The sequence below is a fragment of the Hemiscyllium ocellatum genome, chromosome 39 (assembly GCF_020745735.1).
Source record: "Hemiscyllium ocellatum isolate sHemOce1 chromosome 39, sHemOce1.pat.X.cur, whole genome shotgun sequence".
Lineage (NCBI taxonomy): Eukaryota > Metazoa > Chordata > Chondrichthyes > Orectolobiformes > Hemiscylliidae > Hemiscyllium > Hemiscyllium ocellatum.
Genome location: NC_083439.1, coordinates 19,723,692 through 19,744,200, shown reverse-complemented (window position 1 = coordinate 19,744,200; position 20,509 = coordinate 19,723,692). Strand labels below are relative to the sequence as shown.

At 44.6% G+C, this 20,509-nt stretch overlaps 1 protein-coding gene across 2 annotated transcripts in view; it reads right to left on the bottom strand.

Moving 5' to 3' along the window:
* atp8b4 (ATPase phospholipid transporting 8B4) overlaps positions 1-20,509 on the bottom strand; it is a 258,094-nt gene that overhangs the window by 32,334 nt on the left and 205,251 nt on the right. For both annotated transcript variants that reach the window (XM_060853370.1, XM_060853371.1), the window contains exons 21-22: positions 7,874-7,979; positions 4,327-4,468 (exon numbers count right to left, since the gene is read on the bottom strand). In XM_060853370.1, coding sequence (XP_060709353.1) covers positions 4,327-4,468; positions 7,874-7,979 — 248 coding nt within the window. The remainder of the gene's footprint in view (positions 1-4,326; positions 4,469-7,873; positions 7,980-20,509) is intronic.

The following is a 20,509-nucleotide window of genomic DNA, read 5'->3' as shown; positions in this document are numbered from 1 at the left end:
TGGATGAGGGCATAGAAGGATGAATTAGTAAATTTGCAGATGACACAAAGGTCGGTGGAGTTGTGGATAGTGACAAAGGATGTTGTAGGTTACAGAGAGACATAGATAAGCTGCAGAGCGGGGCTGAGAGGTGGAAGATGGAGTTTAATGCAGAAAAGTGTGACGTGATTCTCTTTGGAAGGAGTAACAGGAATGCAGAGTACTGGGCTAATGGTAAGATTCTTGGTAGTGTAGATGAACAGAGAGATCTCGGTGTCCATGTACATAGATCCTTTAAAGTTGCCACCCAAGTTGATAGTGTTGTTAAGAAGGCATACGGTGTGTTAGCTTTTATTGGTAGAGGGATTGAGTTTCGGAACCATGGGATCATGCTGCAGCTGTACAAAACTCTGGTGTGGCCACATTTGGAGTATCGTGTACAGTTCTGGTCACCGCATTATAGGAAGGATGTGAAAACTTTGAAAAGAGTTCAGATAAGATTTACTAGGATGTTGCCTGGTATGGAGGAAAGGTCTTACAGGGAAAGGCTGAGGGACTTGAGGCTGTTTTTGTTAGAGAGAAGAAGGTTGAGAGGTGAATTAATTGAGACAAAAAAGATAATCAGAGGGTTAGACAGGGTGGACAGTGAGAGCCTTTTTCCTCAGATGGTGATGGCTAGCATGAGGGGACATAGCTTTAAATTAAGGGGTGATAGATAGAGAGAAGTTGGGGCGTGAAACACATGATCTGCAACTACAGTGGACTCGCCAACTTTAAGGGCATTTAAGTGGTCATTGGATAGGCATATGGACGAGAATAGAGTAGTGTAGGTTAGATGGGCTTCAGATTGGTTCCACAGGTCAGCACAACATCAAGGGCTGAAAGGCCTGTACAGCGCTGTAATGTTCTATGTTCTAAAAACTCAAATAAAATAGCGAGTTTTGAGAAGATTTGGAGCTCAGATTGAGGTTTCGGATGTAGGTTTGTTCACTGAGCTGGAAGGTTCATTTCCAGACGTTTCGTTATCCTACTAGGTAACATCTTCAGTGGGCCTCAGGCGAAGTAATGCTGGAAAATTCCTGCTTTCTATTTATATGTTTGGGTTTCTTTGCATTGGTGATGTCATTTCCCCAAAAAAACCCAAACATATAAAGAGAAAGCAGGAATTTTCAGCAATGCTTCGTCTGAGGCCCACTGAAGATGTTACTTTGTAGGGTAATGAAACATCTGGAAATGAACCTTCCAGCTCAGTGAGCAAACCTTCATCCAAAACCCAAATAAAATAAAAGCTTTCAGGGTGATATATGAACAAAATCAGTTAGAGATGTTAGTGGGCTGGCTGCTGGCATTTTTGAATGAGTTACCATCATAACAGCAAAGGGGCAAGAATTAGAGGGGAAAATTGAGCTAAGAGCAATTTAATGACATAAACCTAATGATTGTGCCATAACAGTTACATTTCGGATGGTAGGAGGGTGTATTACAAAGCAAACTGAACCCAGAGCAAATTTAATTCTTTATGTTCTGGGAAGTAGAATCTTTTATATTGCATTATTTAAAGTTTGCACTTATTATATAAGGAATAATACAGATGCCCCTTCAAAGCTCAATGTCCCTTAGAATAATGATTTAACCGAGAAAACAAGAAAAATGATCTGCATGGGAAAGTTTTGTATATTTCTCTTCAAAGTCACAACAATGATACAGCTTATACAATGTAACCTCATTCAGTATAGCTCCAATTAAAGCCGAAACATCTTGGTGCACTTTGACAATGTTGTATATGAAATTCACTTATTTTATTTGCGTTCACTGGTTTCTTTTCAGTTATCAAAGGTCTCCCTGTCTTTATTGTGGGAGTCAAGAGGGTGGTGCTGGAAAAGCACAGCCAGTCAGTCAGGCAGCATTTGTGCTTTTCCAGCACCACACCCTTGACTCTGATCTCCAGCATCTGCAGTCATCACTTTCTCCTATTCTGAAAGTGTCAATATCTTATTGGGGTATGCTGGTTAGCCTCCTGTGTCTGGACTAAATAACCAATTTTTCATTTGTGCACTTTATCAGTGAGCATCAGCGACTAAAACATTGCAAACCAATAGGGGGAATACAGTCGTGATGAAGACCACACACCAGCTTTTAGAACAGGTATCAGTGAACAGCAATCATGATTACGACTGGATCAATTTTTTTCCTCCTTAATCTAAGGACAAGGATCAATTGTCAGATCCATGCTGTTCCCCCAGCTGAGAGGAGCTCAATATGGTCTCTGTGGGTCAGTTACTCAAAAGACAACTTGCTACATGGGTCTGGACTAGAGTAGTGCTGGAAAGGCACAGCAGGTCAGGCAGCATCTGAGAAGCAGGAAACTCGACATTTCGGGCAAAAGCCCTTCATCAGGAATAGAGGCAGGGTGCTTGCAGAGTGGATAGATAAATGAGAGGGGGGGTGGGGGTGGGGAGAAAGTAGCATAGAGTACAATGGGTAAATGCGGTGGGGATGGAGGTGATAGGTCAGAGGGGAGGGTGGAGTGGATAGGTGGAAAGGAAGATAAGCAGGTAAGACAGGTCATGGGGACAGTGCTGAGCTGGAAGGTTGAAACTGGGGTAAGGTGGGGGAAGGGGAAATGAGGAAACTGGTGAAGTCCACATTGATGCCATGGGGTTGAAGTGTTCCGAGGCATCCAGGTGTCGGGTGGTGAGGGAGCGGCGGTGGAGACGGCCCAGCTCCAGCATGCCCTCGGCAGAGTGGGAGGGGGAATTGAAATGTTGGGCCATGGGGCGGTGTGGTTGATTGGTGCGGGTGTCCTGGAGATGTTCCCTAAAGCGCTCTGCTAGGAAGCATCCAGTCTCCCCAATGTAGAGGAGACCTCATCGGGAGCAACGGATACAATAAATGATATTGGTGGATGTGTAGGATGTGAGAGGGTCTTTTAGGGCCTTGGATGGAGGTGAGGGAGGAGTTGTGGGCACAGGTTTTGCAATTCCTGCGGTGGCAGGGGAAGATGCCAGGAAGGGAGGGTAGGTTGTTTGGGGAGTGGGGGGGGGAGGAGAGCATGGACCTGACCAGGTAGTCAGGGAGGGAATGGTCTTTTGGAAAGCGGAAATGAGTGGGAAGGGCAATATATCCCTGGTGGTGGGGTCCGTTTGGTGGTGGCAGAAATGTCATCTGATGATGTGGTTGCTAGGGTGGAAGGTGAGCACCGGGGGGGGGGATTCTGTCCTTGATATGGTTGGAGGGGTGAGGTTTGAGGGCAGAGATGTGGGATGTGGACAAGATGCATTGGAGGACATCTTTAACCACGTGGGAAGGAAATTGCGGTCTCTAAAGGAGGAGGCCATCTGGTGTGTTCTGTGGTGGAACTGGTCCTCCTGGGAGCAGATACGGCGGAGGTGGGGGAATTGGGAATACGGGATGGCATTTTTGCAGGCGGTAAGGTAGGAAGTGGTGTAATCCAGGTAGTTGTGGGAGACGATGGATTTGTAAAAAATGTCAGTGTCGAGTTGTCGTCATTAATGGAGATGGAGAGGTCCAGGAAGGGGTGGGAGGTGTCAGAGATGGTCCAGGTAAATTTAAGGTCAGGGTGGAATGTGTTGGTAAAGTTGATGAATTGCTCAACCTCCTCGCGGGAGCATGAGGTGGCACCAATGCAGTCATCGATGTAGCGGAGGAAAAGGTGGGGAGTGGTGCCAGTGTAACTACGGAAGATGGACAGTTCTACGTAGCCAACAAAGAGACAGGCATAGCTGGGGCCCATGCAGATATCCATGGCTGCCCCTTTGATCTGGAGAAAGTGAGAGGATTCGAAGGAGAAATTGTTAAGGGTGAGGCCAGTTCAGCAAAATGAATGTGTGTGTCAGTGGAAGGGTACTGTTGGGGACATTAGGAGAGGAAGAAACAGAGGGCTTGGAGGCCCTGGTCATGGCAGATGGAGGTGTAGAGGGTCTGGATGTCCATGGGGAAGATGAGGCATTGGGGCCAGGGAAACAGGAGTCTTGGAGGAGGTGCAGGGCGTGGGTGGTGTCTCGAACATATGTGGGGAGTTCCTGGACCAGAGGGGATAGGACAGTGTCAAGGTAGGTAGAGATGAGTTCGGTGGGGCAGGAACATGCTGAGACAATGGGTCGGCCAGGGTGGTCAGGCTTGTGGATCTTGGGAAGGATGTAGAACTGGGCAGTGCGGGGTTCCCGGACTATGAGGTTGGAAGCTGTGGGTGGGAGATCTCCTGAGGTGATGAGGTTCTGTATGATCTGGGAGATGATGGTTTGGTGATGGGGGGGGGGGGTGGGGTCATGGTTAGGGTTGGACTTATATGCAACATTCGTGACCACGTTCAGTTTTCACACTTACCAAACTGTGTCCATTAATAACCAACGCATAGTCTCCCATAACAGTCTCTTCAATCACCGATTCTAACTTCAAAGTTCCATTCTTTTCAGAGACAGCATGTCCATTGCAAATAGACGTTCCCATCATTTGCTGTGTCGCTTTCCTGGAATGCAAAGCGCATCATAGAACTTTGCGATTTTATTAAAATAAAACACAAGTACCCACTAACCTAGATATTTTGATTGATGTTATTAAAACTATGTTAATTGGAAATTCTAAACTCCAATTCTTTCAAAACGAGGCAAAAATCCCGTTAAGAATTGATTCATTCCCCCAAGAAATTGCTAATCTTCTAATTTCACGAACTGTAAAAAAAAATTCACATAACTTTAATGAGAAGCAATTGTCATCTACATGCTTTTCTTTTGGGTCACTCAGCTATTACCACTTCCACACGTGGAATTCTTCCCATCAAATTCTTATGCTTCTTTCAGAATGCTTAAAGCCAGTAGCACATTCATAATGTTCAGTGATATTCTGTAGCCTCAGGGTCTGTGACATTAACTTGTGTTTTTTTTAACATTGCCTTAAAGCACATTGTGTGTGTATATCCCTTTTTTTCAACTTTGGCAAGTATTTTGATTCTGTAATATAAAACTATTTCCATTGGAATAATTGAGCACACTGGGAATACACTTCTATATAAAAGAGCAGAAAGCACTAAAGCACTCCAGGGAAAGTTATATTATCTGCCATTTTATCGGCAGGTACTGATTTCTTTCCTTTACAAATGAATTTAATTTGAGGTAAATGTTGACAGTCGTTTCTAGATTTTCAAGTGAACTTCAGGTGAAGGCATACCTGAATTACGCATACACCAAAAAAACTAGGAGCAGCAGGGGGCCATTCAACCCCTCGAGCCCCTCTGCCATTCAATATGATCATGGCTGATCCCTCTATGCCAATGTCATTTTCTGCTTTCTCACAATTGGCACTTTTGAAATCTAAAAATGTATCTCTTTCTTGAATATATTCAATAACTTGGCCTTCTGTGACAGAGAATTCTGCAGGCTCACTACTCTTTGAATGAACAAATGTTTCCTCACCTCAGTCGTAAATGGCCTACCTGAGACTTTGACTGCTGGTTCTGGACTCCCCAACCAGGAGAACCATTTTCCTGGCATCTAGTCTGTCCAGCCTTGTTAGAAATTTATATATTTCAATCAGACTCCATCTCATCCTTTTAGACTTTAGTGAACATAGACCCAGACAAGGAGGAGAAAGTGAGGACTGTAGATGCTGGAGATCAGAGCTGAAAATGTGTTGCTGGAAAAGCGCAGCAGGTCAGGCAGCAGCCAAGGAGTAGGAGAACCGAAGTTTCGGGAATGAGCCCTTCTTCAGGAATGAGGAAAGTGTGCCAAGCAGGCTAAGATAAAAGATAGGGAGGAGGGACTTGGGGAGGGGCGTTGGAAATGTGATAGGTGGAAGGAGGTTAAGGTGACGGTGATAGACCGGAGTGGTGGTGGGGGCGGAGAGGTGAGGAAGAAGTTTGCAGGTTAGGAGGGTGGTGCTGAGTTCAAGGGTTGGGACTGAGGCAAAGTGGGGGGAGGGGAAATGAGGAAACTGGAGAAATCTGAGTTCATCCCTTGTGGTTGGAGGGTTCCTAGGCTGAAGATGAGGCGCTCTTCCTCCAGCCGTCATGTTGCTATGGTCTGGCGATGGAGGAGTCCAAGGACCTGCATGTCCTTGGTGGAGTGGGAGGGGGAGTTGAAGTGTTGAGCCACAGGTTGGTTGGTCCGGGTATCCCAGAGGTGTTCTCTGAAACGTTCTGCAAGTAGGCGGCCTGGTCTCCACAATATAGAGGAGGCCACATCGGGTGCAGCAGATGCAATAGATGATGTGTGTGGAGGTGCAGGTGAATTTGTGGTGGCTATGGCGGGGGGGTGGGGGGTATGGTCCTGACGAGGGAGTGACGGAGGGAGTGGCCTTTTCGGAACGCTGATAGGGGAGGGGTGGGACCCAGACAAGCCCATCTCTCCTCATAGTCGAAAAGTGTAGTGCTGGAAAAACACAGCAGGTCAGGCAGCATCTGAGAAGCAGGAGAGTCGACGTTTCGGGCATAAGGCCTTCATCAGGATACGCCATTGCCACCCCATTACCTCCTCATTATCATTTAGGGAGAATGTAGATAAAGATTTTAAAAAAGGGAAAGTTAGAGAACCATGAAAGAGTTGGGCAATACGTTTGGTTTTGTTCACTTTAGCAAAAAGCTGACACGGTGGGTCACATAGCTTTTGTCTGGTGAACCTATGGAGCCCAGCACCCACTTCTGATTTAGGGTCAATCAGTAAAAGTATCCCATCATTGGGCTCACAAAAAGGTGGCATTTCTGCACGTACAAACCATTCTATCCATTGTCCACCTGGGGGTTTAGGGTGGAAAACTACATTGGTACATAACCGCACTGTTACAAAATCCACAATGGATTTCTTTTCAAATGCGATGGTATCACTATGAACATTTTTCAAATTATGTAACTGACTTAGGCTGCTTTGGAGACCAAAATAAGACCAAAAGATATAGGAGTGGAAGCAAGGCCATTCGGCCTATCAAGTCCACTCCACCATTTAGATTCCTTACAGTGTGGAAACAGGCCCTTCGGCCCAACCAGTCCACACCGACCGTCCAAAGAGTAATCCACCGAGGACCATTTCCCTCCTAACACTAACACCAGTGGGCAATTCAGCATGGCCAATTCACCTGATCTGCACATCTTTGTGATGAAAAACATCTTTGGACAGTGGGAGGAAACCGGAGCACCCGGAGGAAACCCATGCAGACACGAGGAGAATGTGCAAACTCCACACAGTTACCCGAGGCTGGAATCAAACCTGCAACCCTGGTGCTGTGAGGCAGCAGTGCTAACCACTGAGCCACTGTGCCACTCTAATCATGGCTGATGGGTGTTTCAATTCCACTTGCCCACACTCTCCCCACATTCCCTTAATTCCTTGCGAGATCAAGAATTTATGGATCTCTGTCCCGGCCTCCACTGCACTCCATGGCAATGAATTTATAGGCCCAGACTCTCTGGCTGAAGAAATGTCTCCTCATTTCTGCTCTAAACTGACCCCCTCTAATTTTAAGGCTATGCCCATGGGTCCTAGTCTCCGCACCTAATGGAAACATCTTTCCAACATCCGCCCTTTCTAAGCCAAAATGTTTTCCACACAATGAGTGTACGGTGTGAGATTGCCAGACAAGCTAAGAAATTGTTTGTTCAATCTAGTCGGAAAATAATTTCCATTTAGTATATTAATTATCACTTGTCTACATGCCTCATGTTTTAAACTTAGGTGTACAGTTAGTTTAGTAACAAGCTTTAAAAGTATCTACATCTGTGGGAGAATGGTCAAACAAAATCTTGAAATGTAACAGCGATTCTATGGATTTATCCCTTCATACATATTGATTTTATTTTTTTATATATATATAAATAAAATATATGAGCTGCATAAGTGCATTGGAAAGATTTGTGACATGCAAAAATGCTTGAATATTTTTTTACCGGAGTTGTTCACGGACTTCAAGTACAGTGTAGCCTGACACAATGAAAATTTCATTCATGTCATCTGTTAAAATGTTGCAAGAGTATCCAATATTCATTGCAGTCTCTGTGGGGAAACAGGAAAAGGAAATGCAAAGAGTCAGGCAATGCAAAAATCAAAAGGTACTTATTTTCACCAACCTTCTGAAGGTTCATCACATTAAAAAAAAGACAAAACCCAAAGCCCATGACTTCACCGAAGTTGAGGAGACCAACGATGAACAATGACATCAGCCTTGTGACACTTAAATCCCAGTAGTAAGATTTTGAGAAAAAGAGTGAAAAGGAGAAGGGACACTGATGACTGGAAGACTGTGTTTAGAACATGGTAAGACGGCAGGAGGCTGGTTGTTCCAAAGCATCCTAAACAGGAGTTGATTAGTGCAGACTGCAATGATGATTGAGTTGGCACAGTAAAACTAGAGGTAAAAACAATGACTGCAGATTCTGGATTAGTGGTGCTGGAAGAGCACAGCAGTTCAGGCAGCATCCAACGAGCAGCGAAATCGATGGTTCAGGCAAAAGCCCTTCATCAGGAATAAAGGCAGTGAGCTGGAAGCATGGAGAGATAAGCGAGGGGAGGGTGGGGAGAGAGTAGCATAGAGTACAATGGGTGAGTGGGGGAGGAGATGAAGGTGATCGGTCAGGGAGGAGAGGGTGGAGTGGATAGGTGGAAAAGGAGCTAGGCAGGTTGGACAAGTCCGGACAAGTCATGGGGACAGTACTGAGCTGGAGGGCAAAGGAGACTGCAGAGCATGGCTTTGTAGAATCATACAGAAAATGGTAAACCGAAACAGACCTCTCTATCTTATGTCTCCATTTGGGCTTTCTCTCCACAGGAACACTTGTCCTATTTTCATGTCTGTCATCTTCTCCTCCTATCCTTTACTTCTTTATTCATCATCCAATTATTTAAGATATGTTGCCTGCTTCAATCATTAACTTTGGCAGTGTACTCCACAACCTCAAAACACACTTATGCTTGTTTTAATTTTCTGAGAGCTTCTCAGTGAATCTTACAATAGACACCCAATTGCATCACCATTCTTCCAATGTGGAGTGCAAATTTCAGAAAGCTAAAGTTAATATATTTCCCCGCAATTGAATTGTGTTTTGTCAAGAATGCAAAAAACACTTAATATACTCCATGCAAACTACTTTTGAAATTTTATAATGCAGTCAATGCTATGTGGGCAAAAATAGCAGCCAATATTCCCCACACAACAGCGAGATAAATCACCACTTAATCTGTCATAATAATTGATTAGTCAGTTAAATAATAAATGACGAGCTAATCCTTGGTAATCTTTTAATAGTCTCTGAGCAAACGGGTTATCCATTTCATCAGACTGGACTTAAACCATTCCAATTCTGCTTTGTCCATACATTTTCCACAAGTAATGATTCTAGATTATTTTCCTCTGCCTTAGATACTCTGAAAAATGCCCCAGTTTCCCTGAGAGCAAACTGAGTTAAAGCCTCTTCCAGACTTAAGACGATGAACATACACCAGAATGTTCATCAATAACACATTTCCATCAACTAAATCCAAACATGAAGGCAAACAAAAAAACTACCTAATTATGTTTGTAAGTGTATAAACAGTTTTCCATATAGCCAACACATTCTCACATTTTCTTACCAACACAGATGCTCCTCAGAGAGATAGGCACATAAGCAGTAGAGAATTACAAGAGTATGAGATACTGGACTAGAATAGACATTGTCTGTCTAGAGTGGAAGTAAAATGTCATTGAAAGGTCAGTAACCAACAGGAGAAGGCGGCAGGCAATGCAACTTAGCCAAACTTCAACTTTCAAAAGTAATATATTTGAATAAAGCAAAGAACTGCGGATATTGACGATTGAAAACAAAAACAGAAATTGCTGGTGAAATCTGGGAGGTCTGGTGGCACCTGTGGGAGAAAGCAATGTTAATGTTTCAAGTCCAGTGACATTTCATCAGAACTGATAGCAGCTAAGAAAATCTGGTACATGTTCTGAAGATACATTTGGGGGGTCAGGAAGTGGGGGATAGGGGTGGGTGTGTGGACAGACGAGCAGAGAGGTGGAGAAGGATCCCAGAGAGAGAAAGAGAAACGATAGGTTTCAGCAAACAAGGGGAAGCGTGAGGACCCTGCAGCCTCTAGCACTCAATATTAATTCCATCCTTCCATGTTTTTCACAAACCACACACCCAAGCCTTCATGGCATGGGGTCGCTTCTAGCACATACTGATTCTCTCCTACTCTCAGCTCTATCACTTATTCAGCTTCTCTTCTCTCCTGGCCTACTGTCAATAATCCCCTTGTTGGCCCACCCCTTCCATATCTCTCTGTGGGCTCTTATCTCCACTTATCCATTCAGTTCTCCCCACTAAACCTCACCTTTAATATAAAAAACACCTTATCTTAGCTGCTATCAATTCTGAAGAAGAGTTACCAAACTCAAAATGTTAACCCTGCTTTCTCCCTCTCGATGGTGCCAGACCTGGTGAGGTTCACCAGCAATTTCTGTTTTTGTCTCAACGTATTTGACCTGATTCAATGGCTCTTAGCAGTCTGTCAGTTGGATATTTTGGACTTTTTGAAACATAAGTGTAAGTGAGCAACTGAAAAATGATCCACTGAAAAATGGCTGCTCAGACCTTTTGAGTACAGGAGTTGGGATGTACAGGACATTGGTGAGGACATTTTTGGAACACTGTGCACACTTCTGGTCGCTCTACTGTAGAAAAGACATTACTAAATTGGAGAGTGATCAGAAAAGGATGCTGCCTGGATTGGAGGGTTTGAGTTATAAGGATAGGCTGGGACCTTTTTCACTGGAGTCTGGGAGGTTGAGAGGGTGTCCTTATAGAGGTTTATAAATCATGAGGGGCATGGATCAAGTGAACAGCAAATGACTTTTCCATAGAGTGGGTGAGTTCAAAACTAGGACGCATATTTTTAAGGCGAGAGGAGAAAGATTTAAAAGGGACCCGAGGGGCAACCTTTTCACACCGAGGATAGGAGCAAATGACTACAGGTGCTAGAATCTGTACTGAAAACACCAACTGCTGGAGATCACAGCGGGTCAGACAGCATCCATGGAGAGAGAGCAAGCTAATGTTTCAAGTCTGGATGACTCTTCATCCGAGTTGAAGTGAGGCGTGGAGGGGACAGCATTTATGCTATAGTTTAGTAGTGGGTGTGGGTGCTGGTGGAGAAAAGATGATAGTTCAGATTAAGTGATCGGAATGTGAGAATGGCAGAACAATGGTGTTGTCTCCTGCCAGACTGGAAAGGGCAGACAGACAGACGATGGGAGAGAGAGGACATGATAACTGACTGGAAAATGCTAAAAGGGAGGAAATGGTTCACAATTTGAAGGTACTGAACTCAATATTAAGTCCAGAAGACTGTAAAGTGTCTAGTCTGAAGCTGAGATGTTGTTTCCCCCAGTTTGCGCTGTGATTCACTGGAATTGGGCACATTGCGTGTATTTGCTCTACATTGGAGAAACCAATTGCAGACTGGGTGATTGCTTTGCAGAACCCAGTCAAGCATGACCCCAACATTCCTGTAACGGTTAGTTTAACACTGCGTCTTGCTCACATATCTATTCTCGACATGCTGCAGTGTTCCAGTGAGTCCCAGCGCAAATTGGGGGAAACAACATCTCAGCTTCAGACTAGACACTTTACAGCCTCCTGGACTCAATATTGAATTCAACACCTTCAAACTGTAACCATTTCCTCCTTTTCCTTTAGCATTTTACACTCTGTTATCATGTCTTTGCTCCCCCCTCCCCCCTCCCCAGTGGGACTCTCTGTCCTTGCAGTTCATCAACTTCGCCTACAACTTCTGCCCCGCCCTCAAATTCACCCCTCCCCTTTTTTGTCCACTCCATTTCCATCTCTGGTGACAGTTTCCAGATGGATATTTACTACAAACCCACAGACTCCTGTAACTACCTGGACAACACCTCCTCTCACCAAGTATCCTGCAAGAACTCCATCCCATTCTCCTAATTCCCCTGCCTTCGCTGCATCTGCTTGAACGTTGAGACATTCCACTCCCCAGCATCCCAGAGGTCCACCTATGTCGAACAACATGCTTTTCTCCCTTCTGTCAACCAGACAGCCCTCCACCTCACCACCTCCATTCCCTGTTCCACTGCTGAACTCCCCACCCCAAAGCACAATAAAGACAGGAGCCCCTCGTCCTCACCTGTCACCCACCAGTCTCTGCATCCAATGTATCATCCTTAAACACTTCCACCAATTCCAACTGGGTTCCACCAAGAACATGTTCCCCCTCCACCTCTCTTTGCCTTCCGCAAGGACCGTTCCCTTTGCAAATCCTTGTTCATGCCAATCTCTCCAGCAATGCCCCCCAAAGCCCCAGTACCATCTCCTGCAATCATAAAAGATGCAGAACGTGCTGGCACACCACCCCCTCACCTCCATCCAGTGCCCCAAACAGTCCTTTCAGGTGATACAGAGGATCACCTGCTTCTCCTCCCACCTAATTAAAAATCACAACACCAGGTTATGGACCAACAGGTTTATTTGAAAGCACCAGCTTTCGAAGCGCTGCTTCTTCATCAGGTGGTTGTGAAGCAGCCTGCTTGGTGTTGTCCTCCAACCTAGTTTACTGTATCCAGTGCTCCTGAAGTGGTCTTCTCTACATCAGAGAGACCAAGCGTAAACTCAGGGCACGTTTCACTGAGCATCTCAGCCAGGCCCACAGGGGTCGACCTGACCTCCTGGTCACCACCCATTTGAATTCCCTTTCCCTTCCTTTCTGACATGACCATTCTTCCAGTCACCGCCCATTTTAATTCCCCTTCCCACTCCCTTTCCAACAGGACCATCCTTGGCCTCACCTTCCACCTGGGCACCCTACAGCCTGGGGGACTCAACATTGAATTCTCCAGTTTCAAATAATCTCCCTTCCCATCTCCTGACTCCCTTCACAGCCCCTCCCCCTTGCTTCCATTCTTCTCTTTGACTCTTCCATCCAGCTACCAATTGGATTAGTTGCACCCATTGACCAACCAGGTCATACCCTCTGCCTATGTTCACCTATCCCCACCTCATCACCATTCCTCGCAGCCCTCCAACTTTATCTGCAGCTCCTCTTACACTCACCCTCAGTCCTGAAGAAGGGTTACACCTGACACGCCCACCTCCTGATGCTGCCTGGCTTGCTGTGTTCTTCCAGTCCCCTGCTTGTCTACCTTGGATTCCAGCATCTGCAATTCTTTTTGTCTTGTCCTTTCAAGTCTGTCAGCAGACACACCATTGTTCTGCCATTCTCACATTCCGATCACTTAATCTGAACTAGCAACATCCTTTCTCCACCAGCATCTTCCCCTCCACTACCCTCATACAATACCACAACTATAGTATAGCTGTCCCCTTTACATCTCACTTCAGCTCTGATGAAGAGTCATCTAGACTCGAAATGTTAGCTTACTCTCTCTCCATGGATGTTGGCTGGCTCACTGTGGTCTCCAGCAATTTTCACACAGAGGGTTGTTTGTGTGCCAGAGGAAGTGGTAGCTGCAGATACAGTGACAACATTTAAAAGGCCTTTGGATAGGTAAATGAACAGGGAAGATTTAGAGGAATATGGGCCAAACACAGGTAAGGGAGACTAATTTATTTTGGGAAACTAGAATTGGCATGAACAAGTTGGACTGAAGTATGGGTTTCCATGCTGTATGAGTCTGTGATTCTATGACTCAATAACAAGCTAACTGCAGCTTCCTATGGATAGTTTAAATGTTAGCCAATCCACAACTACTCAAAGTCCTATCTTAGAAATTTCATTTGAACAATGATTGTGTTTCATTTTCTCACTGATCCACAAACTACATAACAGCAAATAAGCAAAATTACTAAATTCTCGTAAGGCATTGGATGGCTTTTAGCTGGAAAGGAGCAAACAAAAGCAACTCTTTGAAAAGTGTAATGGCCTAAGAACAAAGAAAGCTTAAACAAGCAATGTACTTGGTTAGATTGGTTTCTAAGAGGTCATGGAAAGGTTAAATGTATTTTATAATGTTTCAAGGTTTTATTCCGAATCTAACTGTACTTAGCTTTTTTGAGAATTAGGTAATCAACAATAGTGTCATTTTCCTGAGGGACAATCAATACATCAATTGTCAGGGGAAAGGTATTGCTTCTGTATATAACATGTGATAAATCTAATGTGTCTAGCCTCTAGGTCACAAAAGCCATGTACTACCCTGAAAAGTGCACACTGTGACAATCCAATCTTCCAGTTTGGTTAACACAAATTAAGAAAGCTGTCACACTTCAATATGCTGGACCATGGTCATAAATCCAATTTATTTCACACATAAACCATCTACATAAGGTAATACAGTGTTACAACCTCACTACGAGATTGCATTTGTGCTTCAACAATTGTTCATATTGGAAGATTACATCAAGTTCATGGCCCCATTAAAGCTTCAAGCTCTGGGTCCTCAGGGTGACATCACTCAATGCGATGGGATTGTCGTGGTCAAGCAGTACACTTTCCAAGTTTTCTCACATATCACCAAAACCAATAGCCAAGGACAGACACATCGACAATGATGTGAGGCATATACATGTGTAGGAGATGCCACAGTACCCACTGTGCACTCAAAGTGTTAGCAAACCAGCCAAGGTTACATCTACTTCTGTAACAATTAAAAGTCAGATTACTGTCAATGCTGGAAATCAGAAATAAAAACAGACATCTCCTGAAAATGCTGTATATACTCAGCACTGTATCTGTGAAGAGAACAAAACAGAGTTAATGTGACCATCTCAAGATGAGCAACACAGTGGCTCAGTGGTTAGCACTGCTGTCTCACAGCACTAGGGTCCCAGGTTCAATTCCAGCCTTGGGTGACTGTCTGTGTGGAGTTTGCACATTCTCTGTGTCTACGTGGGTTTCCTCTGGGTGCTCTGGTTTCCTCACACTGTCCAAAGATGTGCAGGTCAGGTGAATCAGCCATGCTAAATTGCTCAGTTTTAGGTGCATTAGTCAGAGGGAAATAGGACTGGGTGGGTTACTCTTCGGAGGGTCGGTGTGGACTTGTTGGGCTGAAGGGTCTGTTTCCACACTGTAGGGAATCTAATCTAATCTACTGCATTCCGAAACATTCCCTGTTCTGACAAAAGATCATCAATATGAAACATTAATATCTTACACCCCTCACAAATGATGCTGGACTTGCTGAGTATTTTCAGGAGATGTCTGCTTTTATTATTCAACAAGAGTCCGGCTCATTCTGGTATGAATAAACAGCAGCATCAGTGCAAATAACTATGTTACAATATACACTTGTGATCCAGTGCCTGGAGGAGTGCTGATCCAGCAACACTCAAGAAGATTGACACCATCTGGGACAAAGCAGCAACTTGATTGGAGCTACATTCATAAACAATCAACCTGCCCATTAATGACACTCAGTGGGAGGCAAGACTCCCCAGACAGCACCTTATAAACTCACTCACTGAAATACAACAAAGAACTGTGAATGCTGGAGATCTGAAACAAAACTGAAATTGCTGGAGAAATTCACCAGGTGTGGCAGCATCTGTGGGAAGAAAACAGAGTTTGATGTTTCGAGTCCAGTGACTCTCCATCAGAACCGTTCTGAATCACATTACTGACTTGTGCCTTGTAGATGGTATAGAGGCTTCAGGGAGAACTGTTCTGAATTTCTCCAGCAATTTCGGTTTACATTTTTCCATTTTCCAAAATCACAACCATCTCCATATAGAAGGACAGGGGCAGGAGATACAACAGAACACCACCATCCGGGTCACTGGGTCATAGAGCATGGGAACAGACCCTTCGATCCAACCTGTCCATGCTGATAATCCCAAATTAAACTAGTCCCACCTGCCTGTGCTTGGTCCATATTCCTAATGAAGGCTTTATGCCCGAAACGTCGACCTGCTCCTTGGATGCTGCCTGACGTGCTTTGCTTTTCCAGCACCATACTTTTCAACTCTGATCTCCAACATCTGCAGTCCTCCCTTTCTCCATTTCATATTCATGTACTTGTCCAATTGTTTTTTAAACACGGTAACGCCACCTGCATCCACTACTTCCTCTGGAAGATTATTCCACACACAAACCACCCTCTGTATGAAAGGGTGCCCTTTGTTTCTTTTTAAAATCTGTCTCCTTTTACCTTAAATATTCCCATTCATCTCGAAATCCCCACCCCAATGAAAGGACACCATTCACCTTATCTATGCCCCTCATAATTTTATAAACCTGTATAAGGTCTGTCCTCACTTCCTACGCTCCAGAGGAAAGAAGTTCCAGTCTATCTAGCCTCTTAGAACACAAATCCTCCATTCCCAGTAACATCCTGGTAAATCTCTTCTAAATTCCTTCCAGCTAAATAATATTTTTCCTATAACAGGGTGACCAGAACTCTACTCAGTACTGCTGAAGCAGCCTCACCAACATCCTGTACAACTTCAAGTTCCCCTCATCATCCTGACATGGAAATATAATCGCCACTCCTTCACTGTCGCTGGGTCAAAATTCAGGAATTCCCTCTCGAATGGCACAATCTACAACAGATGGACTACAGTGATTCAAGAAGGCAACTCATCATTACCTTCTCAAGGGCAAGTAGGAACAGGCAATAATGTCTGAGCCAGTCAGAGATGCCACATCCCATGAATGAATAAGAAAAAACTCCAGACCACTGTCTGCAGGCCCAGGGGAAACAAAGATGGAGCAGTTTGGAATTGGACCTTCGCTCTGGGAGTTTCAAATCCCACATACATTGCAGTGGCACAAAAATTCTATTAAACCAATTTATTTGAGTGATGCTTTGCTTCGTAAGTCAAGATGTAAGTCTGAGGTCTAAGATGCAGGATGCAGCTGAAGTTGAAGGCAACAAACAAGACTGCAAGATAGGCCCATAAATCATGATGAAGGCTAACCATAAAAAAAATCATTTTGAAAAATGGGTTTCAATGGAAAACATTAATTGTAACAAAGAGTCCGTTTGTGACCATTGGAGTTTGCAGAACAAAACAGCTCAATATCTGTGAAATAAAAGATATAAAGGAATCCATTTAGGAGAACTGTACATTTCCCAGTCAAACATCAATTTATCTGAGGATCTGATTTTTCTCACATTTGATTTTACCATTCTCTTCTGTGCCTTTAAATCATGGCAGTAGTTCTCAATATCACAGCGAAAACTGAACAGCTGATAATCTGATGTAATTGTGTTTGTGCCTTGCTTTGGGTTATCCATATTCTGTCTGCTGTGAATCAGGCCGTTACCCATCCACACCACTCATATCAGCTTTCATGTCAAATGACAACATCCAGTGACTCGGATTTATCCTCCTTGACTGAAGCTCCCTTTTGTTCTTAATGTTTTCATTATCCTTCCTCACGGCTGCTTCACTTAAAGACACTGTTGTGCTGTACAGTTTCTGTGCCTCCATTGTTTTTTGATGATGGTTTCTCTTTTCAAACCAAAGTTTCTCAGACTCCTTTTCTCAACTGAGGGATTGTGCCTACCCCATTTCCCAAGGGTCCATTTTGATCCATCTCCACGATGAAGATCCGAGTAACTACCATTTCTCATAAGCCACTGCATCAGATGGTCACAGTCCAATCATTAAGGATCTTTTTCCATCTCTTTCCTCCATTGCATAACACTATCTCCTAGATGTGGATTCTTCCATCATCCTGACTTCTGGTACTCATTGTTAATAAAACACCTGATCATTTAACTCTTCCCATGCCACATTTTTCCAGGTGAAACACTAATGTACAGTAGATATCCCTTCTCTGCTGTGATATGACCAAACACAAATTGACAGACCATCTTGGTGAACCTCCATTCCAATCAGAGGTCCTGATTTCCTTACAGTTCACTCATTCTAATGTGGACTTTATAAGTCTCCAAGGCTTTTCCAACCAACCTCAGAGAGATTTCAACAATACAATCTCATCCATATCCTGCATTGTTAGCAATTTTTTTTGGCTTGAACGTGGTTCAAGAATCTCAGGCCTCAGATCTCTGCCCATTTTTTTGTGGAATCATCTCATTTCTGCCTCTCATGTTTACTGCTGTTTTGATGTGGCTTGATGGCTTATTGCAGCCTGACTGGGTTGAGTTTTGTATATCATCCACCAATTTCAATTTCTTTCCAGTCATTTCAAATGCCATTCAGCCAGCTACTAAACACAATCGGTGGAATATTCCCAATCCTTGTGTGGTGTGGGTAATGGCGAAAGGTTTGGGAAAATAGAGCAAGAATGAAAAATTGAGATTCTCCTCGTCAAGAAAACAAAGTCTGATTTTCTTCTTAAACTTTCCATAGCTAAATGAGAACTTTGTCATTATGTGTCATTAACTCATTATTAGCTACACTCATCTCATTATCAGGTACTGGGGAGAAGCTGGATGGTGGCAGTTCCAAATATGAGAGTCTGCGCAGTTACCTGGAGGATGGAGCTTGCTGGTTGATTGCCATGTTCACCATCATTCAGCAACATCTCAGTGAACGCTGCCCCCCCTCCAGCCTTCACTCATGGAAGTCGGCAGCAGGAAAGCCGCAACCTCACCGTGTCATTGTGGTTGATCCCTGACTAACTCAAGACGCTTCACTATCGCACTTTGGAGGTCACTGACAGCTCACATTGCGATGCTCCTGCCAGGTCACTGTGTGCAAATTGGACATGCCCATCTCATGCATCCATGCAGATGCATGTCAGGGCTCTCAGCTTCCTTTCTGACTCATTTTGCACCTACATGGACACTCACTGCATCTCTACCTTGCCTTGCTGCCTGGCATTGACCAAAGGCCAGGCAATTTCCTGTGGTTATAAGGGAGTGGACATAAAACTGAAGAAAAGCTGGACAGCCTAGGTCTGTATCCTCTGGAGTTCAGAACAGTCAGAGGCGAATAAACTTAAACACATAAGATCTTGAGGGGACTTGACTGGGTGAATGTCGAAAGGCTACCCCCTCTTTTGGGAGAACCTAGAACTAGAGGTCACAGTTTAAAAATTAAAGACAGAGATTAGATTAGATTAGATTACTTACAGTGTGGAAACAGGCCCTTCAGCCTAACAAGTCCACACAGACCCGCCGAAGCGCAACCCACCCATACCCCTACATTTACCCCTTACCTAACACTACGGGCAATTTAGCATGGCCAATTCACCTGACCCGCACATCTTTGGACTGTGGGAGGAAACGGGAGCACCCGGAGGAAACCCGGGAGAACGTGCAAACTCCACACAGTCAGTCGCCTGAGTCGGGAATTGAACCCGGGTCTCAGGTGCTGTGAGGCAGCAGTGCTAACCACTGTGCCACCGTGCCGCCCACTAAGGCGAGATGAGGAAACATTTATTTCTCTCAAAGGGTTGAGTGTCTTTGGAATTCCCTTCCCCCAAAGGGAGTGGGTGCCGAATCTTTACATTTTTAAAGGCAGAGGTTGCCAGATTCTTGATTACCAAAGGGATGAAAGATTATGGGCTTATGGAGGAAGGTTGAGGTTAAAATTGGATCAGCTGTGATCTTACTGAGTGGCAGAGCAAGCTCGATGGGCCAAGTGTCCTACTCTAGTTCCTGGTTTGTATGTTTGTGTATGACTACATGGCACGCCGCTATGTCAAGGTCACACCCACAGCGTGTGCCAATTGCTTACTCAGCAAACAGAATGAGAATGCTTTAACCAATGGCCATATCTGAAAGCCAAAGGGGAATAGTCCTAAGTGAAGGGTCAGTCAGGGATGCTGCCAAACTCAGTCCAGGGCAAATTACAAGCTCCGTTCAGGTGGGTGGACATTCTCAGTCCAGGAGAGCAAATGTCAAAGGGGTTTACCAGGGAGAGACCTTGCTGTGTTGAGGAAAGCAGTAAAAGCAAGTGTGGGGAGAGTCAAGTCATTACGCTGCGATGCAGACAGGATAATAACTGTGAAGGTGGGGCTCCTTCAAACATACAGATGGGATCTGTCACAGCTTGGGAGGACACAGGGTAGAGCTGGAGCTCTGGGAAGGAGGGTGGAATTTGTAACATCACCGTCACTGTGACTAAAGGAGGAATTGAGTGAGCAGAAAGTGACCGGAAAAGCTGTAGTGGTGGTGGAAGAGCAGGAGGTGCTCTGAGTGAGTGGGGAGGAGATGCAAGTGGTAGGAAGGGTGAGTACTTTGGGAGGATGAGGTGAGTGGAAGGTGGTGCGCGATACAGTGTGAGTGGTAAATGATTAACTTTGTGCAAGGCAGAGTTGGAGTGAGTGAGATAGCAAAGAGAAGGTGACAGCACTAGGCCTTGCCCAACGCCAAAGGTCATTGACCTGCTGTTTCATGGCTGGGTGTTTCTTCTCACAACGCTCCTAGCTACCTAGGACAGTGCAATCTCTGTCAGGCTGATGGCATCTGGTCTCCTTTGGCAGGAGAAAAAGGACAAGCCTACCTACCACCAGCCCCTTCACCCAGGACCTGCTTGGATTAATAAATCTGTAATTCAATTCTGTCTTTTAACTCAAAACATTGAAATCGCGAGTAAATTTTCAAATACTCCGGTCAAAGTCCACTGAATATTCTCACACAAAAA